The sequence below is a fragment of the Oculina patagonica genome, chromosome 2 (genome assembly GCF_052425735.1).
Source record: "Oculina patagonica isolate OP01 chromosome 2, crgOcupat, whole genome shotgun sequence".
In the NCBI taxonomy this organism is placed as follows: domain Eukaryota; kingdom Metazoa; phylum Cnidaria; class Anthozoa; order Scleractinia; family Oculinidae; genus Oculina; species Oculina patagonica.
This window is the reverse complement of record NC_135759.1, coordinates 17,585,092-17,595,579: the sequence shown is the minus strand read 5'-3', so window position 1 is coordinate 17,595,579 and position 10,488 is coordinate 17,585,092. Positions and strand designations below refer to the sequence as shown.

General features: G+C 42.5%; 2 protein-coding genes across 3 annotated transcripts; both read right to left on the bottom strand.

Annotated features, from left to right (window-relative positions):
* Window positions 1–1,732: 1,732 nt before the first annotated feature.
* LOC144642188 (uncharacterized) lies at window positions 1,733–3,691 on the bottom strand. The gene is made up of 2 exons (XM_078501172.1): window positions 3,639–3,691; window positions 1,733–2,987 (listed from the first exon to the last, which is right to left on the bottom strand). The coding sequence occupies exons 1-2, from the start codon at window positions 3,689–3,691 to the stop codon at window positions 1,733–1,735; spliced, it is 1,308 nt and encodes a 435-aa protein (XP_078357298.1).
* On the bottom strand, window positions 3,628–10,364 carry LOC144643342 (putative alpha-ketoglutarate-dependent hypophosphite dioxygenase). 2 transcript variants are annotated; one of them, XM_078502556.1, is made up of 5 exons: window positions 10,205–10,364; window positions 8,516–8,607; window positions 6,677–6,836; window positions 5,447–5,612; window positions 3,628–4,713 (listed from the first exon to the last, which is right to left on the bottom strand). In XM_078502556.1, exons 1-5 carry the CDS (start codon window positions 10,244–10,246, stop codon window positions 4,268–4,270), a joined length of 906 nt encoding a protein of 301 aa, XP_078358682.1. In that variant the 5' UTR covers window positions 10,247–10,364; the 3' UTR covers window positions 3,628–4,267. The 2 variants fall into 2 exon arrangements, with proteins under 2 accessions (XP_078358682.1, XP_078358683.1); XM_078502557.1 differs by lacking the exon at window positions 8,516–8,607 and having other exon boundaries at window positions 10,205–10,340.
* Between the last annotated feature and the right edge of the window lie 124 nt (window positions 10,365–10,488).

Below are 10,488 nucleotides of genomic sequence, written 5' to 3'. Positions count from 1 at the left end.
TACAACCATCGACTCTCGACAAGATCCCAAGACCTCCCAAGTCTACTTTGTTTTGTTATAAAGCGTGATAATCGAAGGCAAAATCGCTCTGTTTCGACTGTTTGAAAAGTCGTACTCGTCAGTTAATCGTTTACTCGTACTGCTGTCTACTAAAGGCTGGTTCTTATATGATCGCCCCGATCGTCTCTGCCCGGGGGGCACTCAAAAAAGTTTTATACGGGGAGGCTCCGCCCCAAGTTCTAACCCCTTACCCTTTTATATACCATTTTTGACAGAAATTGTACCCCTTTCGTATACCTTTAACTGAAAAAGGTACCCCTTTCATATACCTAAGAGACATGGCGTGTACTTAAAATAGGACGTTTTCTTGTCATTTTTATGCAGCGCTTAATAAATTAAAATAATACAGCCATAAATTGCGTCTGTTCGAAATATTTTAATAAAAGGCCCTTTTAAATAGCCAAATGACAGATTTCCATACCCTTTCATATACTTAAACTCGTGAAATCCCTACCCTTTTATATACCTGAAGCCTGAAAAAGGTACCCCTTTCGGGCGGAGCCTCCCCGTATAGGCCATTATAGGGAGTACCCCCCCCCCCCGGGCGTCTCTGTCGCTTCTGTCGTTTGCAAAGTCTGAGGTGATTGGAGCAAGCAAACTTTTTGAAGCGACAGAAGCGACAGAGACGATCGGGACGATCATATGAGAACCAGGCTTAAAAGTGCACTATTGTATGTATCTAATTCAAGGGACTGTGTCACGGCTGAGTTAAGTTTATTTTATTAAATTTTGCTAAATACTCGGTATGAAACTTAATGTCTGCAAAGAAATTACTTCTATGAATCTAAAAGACAAAACCATAGCTTCATTACAACAAAATGTGTCTCCCGGGCGATATAATGTTAAGTCACAACGAAACAAGATTAACTTTGAAAACTGTTCAGCCCAACATTATTTCAAAAACCGATATCGCAATCCGTTTCAATCTTCTTCGCCGTTGGCCATTTGTACGTACCTTCTTTGGTATTTGCTGTGTTATTGAAATGTTCCTTCACGGTTTTAAGCAGTTATTTTTATTTTTCACTGAATTTGTTGGCCATTTCCCATGCTAAAACTTGGCTAAAATACGTGACATAGTTCCTTTAACTAAGTCGAGTAACACATGTTCAACATAGTTAAAAGGGTTTAAAATGTTTTCAAACTCGGAGCGCAAATAAAATTTAAAAGCGTGAAATATTTCGTCTGATATCATCCAGACTTCATCAGTCACTGAGGTGGTGTTTTTTAAGATGAATGTTAAGAAGACATTTCACTGCCTCGGGGGAGTTAAAATTCTGTCATAAATTGGAGCTAATTCAAACCCATTGTCTCTATTTAACAAAGGTTTTCTGAGTTTTATCTCAATGGCCTCTTTTACCCGGCGTTTAAAGGTGTTGATTTCGGTGGCTAACACTTTTGTCTTGCTTGTGTCTACCGAGTGGCCCTCCAGTCAACAATGTTCATGAATGGCTGACGAGTTCCTCGACTGATGTTCTTTCATTCTGGTTTCCAGTAAACGGGACGTTTCGCCAACGTACTCCTTGTTGCACTGTTCACATTGAACCTGGTACACAGTTCCGCATTTCTTTAGATTGGACGTTTTGTCTTTGACATGTACCAATTGCGACCTCAGGGAATTTACGGGTTTATGAATAAGTGTGACCTCGTGTGACTTAAACGCTCTTTGAAGGCGTTAAGAAATTCCTTTGATGTATGGCGCTGAAGGGTAGATTTTCTTCTCGTTTTCGGGCTCTTTAGTTCCAGACTTGGAATGCGGTATTGTTAGCATCCAATCTGGGTAGTTGTTTACTTTCAAAGCTTGTTTCACGTGTTGGGCTTCTCTTGTTTTGTCCTCGTCCTCGGTAACCAAGGTCTGGGCTCGCAGCATCAGGGTGTTAACTACAGCTCTTTTGTGTTGAAGATGATGATTTGAGTGGAAGTTCAGGTACTGATCCGTGTGCGTAGGTTTACGGTACACGGAGATCTTGGTAGAACCATCTTGGTTTACGTGTACACAGGTGTCAAGGAACGGGATTTTACCCTCCTTTTCTTGTTCCGAAGTGAACTGGATGTGCTGATCAATCGAGTTCAAGTGATCAGAGAAAGAATCGACAGCATGTTCGTGAATCTTGGCCATCGTGTCGTCAACATATCGGTACCACATAGTTGGCGGGGTCGGGGCGGTGTTCAGTGCTCTACTCTCAAACTGTTCCATGTAGAGATTAGCCACTATGGGAGAAATTGGGGACCCCATCGCAGCTCCTTGTTTCTGTTTGTAGAATTCATGCTGGTATGTGAAGTAGGTACTCGAAAGGCACATCTCAAGTAATGTGGATAATTGTGTGATATCCAGAGGGCATCTATCCGGCAGGCTACTGTCACCTTCCAGTTTCGCTTTGGTAACTGAGATGGCTTCATTAATCGGGATGCTAGTAAACAGTGCAGAAACATCGTATGAAACGAGTTTCTGTCCAGGAGGTACCTCAAGCTCTGCAATCTTGTTGACAAAGTCTTCACTGTTGACGATGTGATGACCGTTGAGGCCAACAAGAGGTTTCATAATCTTAGCAAGGAACTTGGCAGTGTCGTACATCACGCTACCAATGCTGGAGACTATTGGTCGTAACGGGGCGTCCTTCTTGTGAATCTTGGGCAGGCCGTAGAACTTTGGAACATTTTCCGCTGTGGGGTAGAGCTGGTTATACAGATAGCCAGGGATTTTTCCTTCTTTGCGCCAATTTCTCAAGGTTTGAATGAGCTTGTTTTTGATAAAACCAGTTGGGTTGGATGTCAGTTTCTCATACGTGTTGGTGTCGTCTAGTAAAGCCTTCACCTTGGTGTGGTAATCTTGTTTGTTAAGAATGACGGTAGTGCGCCCTTTGTCTGCTGGCAGGATGACAATTGAATCGTCCTTCGCCAAATATTTGATAGCTTCCCTTTCGGCTTTGCTGATGTTCGTGAGATGTCCTTACTACTCTATACCAGGAAATACACACTGCCGGTAATATATGAATCTTTTTCGTGATGCGCATAAAAAGAACCTTTAAATCAATGAAACCTTAAAAACCTGTTTCTTAGTCACAGTAGTACCAAAGTTGAGAATAGTTACAGCTGGGATAGCCTGAATTTCAGGCTACAGCTGGGACAACCTCGTTCCCAGGGTCTCTCTCTCTTCCAGCTGGGAGAGATTTAGCGACCTTCAGATTTGTCTACGAGTACGAGATTGAGTACGAGTACGACTTTGGAATTTCGACACAGTTGTATCCCCCAAACTATAACTCTTCCCTATTGCTGACTAACACATGAATAATCGTTAGGGATAATATTGGTGTGATAAGTGATTATAGGAGGCACACGAATTTGGTTTGAAAACTTGTACTCGTACTCAATCTCGTACTCGTAGTCCAATCTGAAGGTCGCTATTGACATACTTCGAACAACGAGCAAAAATTCGAAGGAGCTCCTTATTATCGATAGCCCTTGTCCATCCCCATCATCGATGCTCCTTCATTTTTCAGTACTGGATCCAACATAGCAAAATCCCAGGATGATGTAAAATACAGTCAAATATTGTGTTATAAGACGAAACTAATGCACACCCTTTATTAAGCGGACAGCTGTCAGTTTCATAAATTCTGTGACGTAGCTCCATAATACAGATGTGAATGTACATGTATGACGCAGTTAATACATAACGACGCATGGCTATAACCTCTATACGTTCTACAGTAAAAAGTTCTGGGCTACAATTGATTTTAGCTAGCTTTACACCATCCGAAAAAAGAACTAAAACACGTTCAAGTTTCTTATTAAGCGCCTCCCTTGGAATAAACGCCACAGATGGAAGTAAAATTACCAATAAACGCCGCCCTCGAATAAACGCCGCACCCAATCAGAAGAATGCAGTGCTTTCTCGAGGATTAAAAGAAAAAAAAAAAACAGGTACGGTACAACTCGGTAGTCTGCACCATCCTTGGAGGTCGAAGTGGCCACAATACTATTTCAGCAATAAAGCGAGACATTAAAACTTTAATTGTGTTTCTGTTTTACGTAATATTTACAAATGATTTACCGTAATTGTTGAAATAAAGATTTTAAGCGCCCCCCTTCCGCTGTCATTGAATAAACGTAACCCCGCATCGAAAACCGCTAAAAATTTAATAAACGCCACGGCGTTTATTCAAGTCAAGTAAATTCGTTAATCTAATATTTGTTTGTTTATCAGTAATTAGGTAGGGAGTCCGTGAATCGACTTGCTTTGATCTGAAAAGAAAAGATCCCTACTTTCCGATGTAAATGGAACCGGAAGCAAAACTGGAATGGATTCCATCCGGGGAAACTTGCTTGCTTTGCCTCGTACCACCGTCGAACAATATCGGTCCCAGTCCACTGGGCCCCAAACTTCATTTTCTTTCCCAACAACACCAATGAGAGGCCACGCATCTGTCGCACCAAAGGAGAATCCAATGAAACGTTTCGGGGCATTTGATTGGTTCGGTGCTGCACCGTGCACAGTAAATGGATGGTGAAAAGAAATGCCCCCTGCGGGGACCTCCAAATGAACAGCACGACTGGGGTCGAAGGACGCGTCGTTGATTTCTGAAGCAAATTTCTCCCCGATGTGGTGATTATATAGTGGACCTTTGTGGCTTCCTGGTATAACTTGTAGGCAACCTTTAACAACAAAGAAGATATAATTGAATAACAATTGATTTTGTAATCCTTGCTGTTATTATATTACAAAGGTCGATAAACCCGGGGGGTGGGACCCCAACTTATTTTAAAGCAAAACTGAGGCCCCAAGAGCCGAGAAAAATTATTTTCGAGAGCGGGGGCTCCCTCTTTCTCCAGGGTCTGGATGATCGGACCCCACTTACCTGAAGGTCTGGATTCGCTACTGCAATGGTACAGTGGAGGACCAACCTCGTTCCCAGGGCTTTTCCCTTGGAAAAGCCCTGGAAACGAGGTTGGTGGAGGACTACAGCTGCATAGAGTTAAATGCAGATAGATTCGTAAAGAACGCTTTATTTATCAGACTCTGCAATGGCTGTCATAAAACCAAGAGGTCGGAGAAAGAGGGGCCGAGGAGTTTATCCTCTTTTGATCAAAATAATAAAATATTTATCATACACCTGTACCAAGTGCGAAAAAATGTGCAGGAAAACCAATTTACAACTTTTTTGAACCAATTAGAGCGCTGGGCTTTCATGAAATGTGCGATGAAATGCAAGCACAATTATCTGCAAGCCGATCCATATCTGAGTCTATCAATTTCAGACCTCGCAGGGATCGAAGTTTTCATCTTTTCATGACTTTCATCAGGCGCCCTCTTTGAAGCGAAGGTGAGTTCTTTATGCATATGCTCTTCGTATTTATAATAAAAAATCAACTTCGTTCTTTTACGTACCATTTTCGCGCGTGGAGTCGTCAATGGACAGGAAACCAGTCACAAGACTTTGATTAGTGTGGGGCCAGAAAGCCCAGTCTTGGTGCCATTTGATTGGACTACCACCACCTTCTGGCTTGTACAGGAACAAACAGTCGTGTTGAATATAACGGATGGAGGGGCCGATCTGAAAAACAAGGCAAACAGTTTTTCAAGTTCAACTGAACCCGGAGGACTTGAAAACGCTCGTTGACAAGAAATGGTACTATGCTCCAGTCAGCAGGACGTAAACCAAACCCGAAGGGTGGGTGTAAAGGAACACAGAGAACGTAGTTATATAGTCAATGCATTGAGCCCAGGACCATCAGAAGTTCGTATAGTGTGATTGTCCGAGTGAGAATAGTTCTGAAAAACTGTTGTTGGTGACTGGCGTCTAGGCTTTTATAGATTGTGCTCCTAAAAGTGGCATATTATGCTACTAGCAGTGCTCAAAATTTTGCCAAATTATGCAAAAATTATGCCAGAATTCCCAAATTATGCTTCTGATTTCCGAAATTATGCTCACAAAATGACGTAGATTCTATACATAGAGGTGCGCAATAACAATTATGATGTTTTTTAAATAAACTGTTGTTGTAAATTTATTTGTGTTTATGGCAGTTTATCACGGCCGTCAGCTGTCCAAATTAGCTGCTCGCATCTCTAAACCGTTTGTAAAATGCCTCCAACGACTTAACAATCACAATTGTATAGCTAAAACACGCATTGCAAGAACAAACTACCTAAATTTCATTTATTTCTGTAGAAAGTACACCATATTTACTACAATTTATGCTCCAAAAAGTGCTAAAAATTGCTAATTATGCCGTGGCAGTGCTCGTTTCACAAATTATGCTTTTTAGCTCCAATTATGCCAAAAATTATGCTAGCACAATCTATAAAAGCCTACTGGCGTCTCGATAGCTTGAGCGGAAGTCATCTTCAGAGTCAGTTGAAACGTTGTTGTCAGTCGGTGATGTTATAAAGTCTGATCCTTTGATGCTGATTGGTCACTTTAGTCGTGATGTTATTGGCTGTAATACTCACTTTAAGTTTGTCAGCAGTAATTGGTCAGTTGTGATCGGTCTTTTATTAGTCATTTTTATTCTCGAATTATTCGCCTATTATTAGTCTATTTTTGGGCAGGACAAAGATCAGACTTGTCAGACTAGCTTATGACTCATTAGGAAGTTTGAGAACCCACTAGCTTACCAGGTCACATATTATGTCCAACAGTTTTTTGTCATGGTGTATTTCTTCAAAGAGAGGATGAATCGTTGAAGGCAAGTGAACGCGTTTTAAACGTGGCTTGGACGAATTGTCTTCCCACTCAAGGTCAAAATTTCCGTCGCATTTCGTCATGGTGGCACTCCTGTTCAAATGAAAAGAAAACTTACAGTATTAACACCGATGCGAGTCGACCATTATAAATCAGTCAATTCCTGCAGTGGCCATACCTCTCCCCCCCCCCCCCCCCACCCCACCAACAACCCGGGCCAACGGTAGGGACCTTTGGTTTGTTCAAATGCGGAGATGTAAAATGAAAAAGAAGACTAAACGTAAACCATTGTGCCTTTCTTAATAATGGATATGTCGATTCCTATAGAAACTGCCAGTTGCGTTGTCTCTAACGAAACGATAATACAGTCGAAGCTCTCTTAACGGACAGTCTCGTAAGCGGACAGCTCTACTTACGGCCGCCTTGTTTGAAACCCCGTTTTAACTCCCATACAAACTCTGTATTTTTACATTCTCGTAATTATAAGCGGACATTCCCGTAAGCGGCCGCGGACACTTCTAGAGATCACGACTTGCACTTTTTCTTTGTTTTTAAGCTCCCGTAAGCGGACTCCCCAAAGAAAGTCCTATTAACAACCTCTGTGATGATGATGATTTGGGTGCTTATATAGCGCATTTACAAAGCTCGTGATCAATGCGCTTCACAATTCGAATCTATGGGATGAGACCGGACATCAGCATATAAGGCGCCTATGGCAGCCGCTATCCGTCCATGTGTATGATCTCACCCCACCACCCAACCCATGGAATAGAACAGACCACAACACCGGGAACTTCATGCCCTACTCTTTGCGATGAGTGTGTAGGTTCTTTAACGTCCCCTGCTGATTATAACACTGAAGATGCAGGAGACGGGGCCTACGGTTTATCGTCCTTATCCGAGAAGACTAGAATGTCTAACCATTTGCAGATGTAATTACAAAGGCAGCACATTCTCCTCAGTTATTTTAAGACCCTGAGTGTTGGTCCGGTCTGGGAGTCGAACCCGAGACCTCCCGCACGACAGTCCGGCGCTCTACCACTGAGCTAACCGGTTTTGTTTTTATCAATAAACTTCACATCGCCGTTGTGATTACAGTACCATAATTCAGTGTTCGTTTTGTCGTCATCCGCGTTCGGTTACGTTACATTTCGCTGGGCAAGCTCCCGTAAGCGGCCATCTATCCCCTACATCTCTAGTGTCCGCTGAAGGGAACCATTCTCGTAAGCGGCCAGCTCCAGTTACGGACACTTTTTTCGCGTCCCAAGGGTGTCCGCTTACGAGAGCTTCGACTGTACATCTTCATATTCTCTTGCCTACGATTAATTCTTTAGCTTCTTGTGCCCGGGGGGGGGGGGGTACTCCCTATAATGGCCTATACGGGGAGGCTCCGCCCGAAAGGGGTACCTTTTTCAGGCTTCAGGTATATAAAAGGGAAGGGATTTCACGAGTTTAAGTGTATGAAAGGGTATGAAAATCTGTCATTAGGCTATTTAAAAGGGCCTTTAATTAAAATATTTCGAACAGACGCAATTTATGGCTGTATTATTTAGCGCTACATAAAAATGACAAGAAAACGTCCTATTTTAAGTCCACGCCATGTCTCTTAGGTATATGAAAGGGGTACCTTTTTTCAGTTAAAGGTATAAGAAAAGGGTACAATTTCTGTCAAAAATGGTATATAAAAGGGTAAAGGGTTAGAACTTGGGGCGGAGCCTCCCCGTATAAAACTTTTCTGAGTACCCCCCCCCCCGGTTCTTGTGTCAAAGTACCTTTGAACAAACTCTTCCGCGGCTTCAGAAAGCTCCTTCACTTTGGCAGCATCAAACACGTTCTCTATGACCAGATAACCGTCTTTCTCGTACTATTTAAAAGAGACATCATGTAAAAATCCTTACTATCAGCATAAAAAACAATGGCAAATGTTGAAGGGTCAATAAGAGAGGACGTGGGACCTCTCTCCTCCGCAGAGGCTCTTTTAGTGGGGGAAGGCGAAAAACTCGAAAAATGGCAAATGTGAGGAGCACATGGAACGACGGGAAGGGCGAAGCGCCTTTCCTTTTCCCTTTCCAGTGCCCCCGCGCACTTTCGTTTCGATTCTTTCCAGGCTCCGCGCGCTTACTTTTCACCTCTCCCCATTTCCCAGCTAGTACGAAACACGAAAGAGGCCTCTGCGGAGGAGAGAGACGTGGGACTGTATAAAGCCGGCCAAAGCTCGGATATCGCACGATTAAGCCGTTCAGTCATCGTGAATGACTTACCGTATTTACCCGACAAAGCGCTTATTAATTTTTTCGCGCCTAAAATGCGGCGCTTATTGAAAAATCTGTACGAAAATTTTACAGTAGTGTTCTACAACATGATTGGATTTATTTTTTCGCGGCGTGACATTGGCGTGACAGTGAAAACCACCTATAGTGACTAAGGGCCTGTTTACATGATTCCGGAATGACTTTCATTCCGGAACGAGTTCATTCCATCCCCATACATTTCTCTGTATCTGTTTACATGATACCGAGACGAAAGTCAAGTCATTCTGGAATGAGTTTATTCCGGTTTTCATTCCGGAATGAAAGTTTCGTTCTGGAATGACATTTCATTCTGGTATCATGTAAACACAGAACGAATTTCGTTCCGAGATGAAACTGCAACTCGTGAAACCGCATATGGACTGGGCAGTTTAAATTCAGAGCGAAAAAACGTAATAGAATTTACTGTTTAGCCCAAAGAAGCCGCTTTATGGTCAAATTACTCGTTAAAATTGCAGATACGGCCATTCATGGTCACAAAACATGTCTGTGCGAAACATGCGCCATCTTGTTTTGATCTCGCGCGAAACATGCGCCACCTTGTTTTGATCTCGCGCGAAAACCACGCACGTGAAAATGCCTTTGGTTGAACCGGTCGACTCTGTCATGTAAATGCAGAACGAACTTCATTCCGGAACGAGTTTCGTTCCAGAATGAAAGTCATTCCGGAATCATGTAAACAGGCCCTAATATTCCAGGGATGAAATACATCCCATCCTTGTGCTTTCCACTGCCTCTGTTATTCCATTCCTGCAGCTTTGACCGAGAAGTAAATGTCGGTTAAACATAACTTTTCCGGAAATAAAGGTGTCGTAAAATAGCAATGCTGGAAAATAGCGTGATTTTAATTAACAATGACGTAAATTAAGGTACATGAATTTAACGCGAATTAATTAAATGTGTGTATCGTCACTTAGTCCGCGCTTTAAAGCTCTTTGAGGTCAGCAGAATAAATGCTTATCAACTAACCGTAACAGTCCACGCCAAGGACAGTCTTAAATCATGAGACCCATACAATTTAAATTGTTCCTGGTCCCAAGACAACAATGAATAAAATCGATCGGTTTTCGAAACGTTTAAAATTGTGCGTGAGAGGTGATTAATATTCGTCTTTCTTGAATACAAACGTTAACGACATAAAAGAAAAATTACCTTTAACTTTTGTTCCTCCGTAAGGCCGAGCGTTGCCATCATTCAATCTCAGTACTAACGGTTTTGCAATTCCAATTTTTCTGTAAGGTTTCAAGGCTGTTTTGCTGCTAGCTTCTGATCAAACTGCGTAGCACTATTTACCGGTTTACGACCAGTTTGTGTACATGTTGTCACGCAACACTTAGTCCGCGCTGGCACTTTCTTCATCAGGAGCCTGGGAGTGAAATTCGCCTGAAATTCGTATACAGCCATCTGCACACAGTCTGCCCTTATATTAGGTGTGT

Coding starts and splice junctions, on each gene's coding strand:
- LOC144642188 (XM_078501172.1), bottom strand. CDS start 3,691: ATGGAGCTACGTCACAGAATTTATGAAACTGACAGCTGTCCGCTTAAT. Junction 2,988..3,638: donor AGCTGTCCGCTTAATAAAGG/GTGTGCATTAGT, acceptor CACGAACATCAG/CAAAGCCGAAAGGGAAGCTA.
- LOC144643342 (XM_078502556.1), bottom strand. CDS start 10,246: ATGATGGCAACGCTCGGCCTTACGGAGGAACAAAAGTTAAAG. Junction 6,837..8,515: donor GCGGAAGAGTTTGTTCAAAG/GTACTTTGACAC, acceptor TCATTTGAACAG/GAGTGCCACCATGACGAAAT. Junction 4,714..5,446: donor CGACTCCACGCGCGAAAATG/GTACGTAAAAGA, acceptor TTGTTGTTAAAG/GTTGCCTACAAGTTATACCA.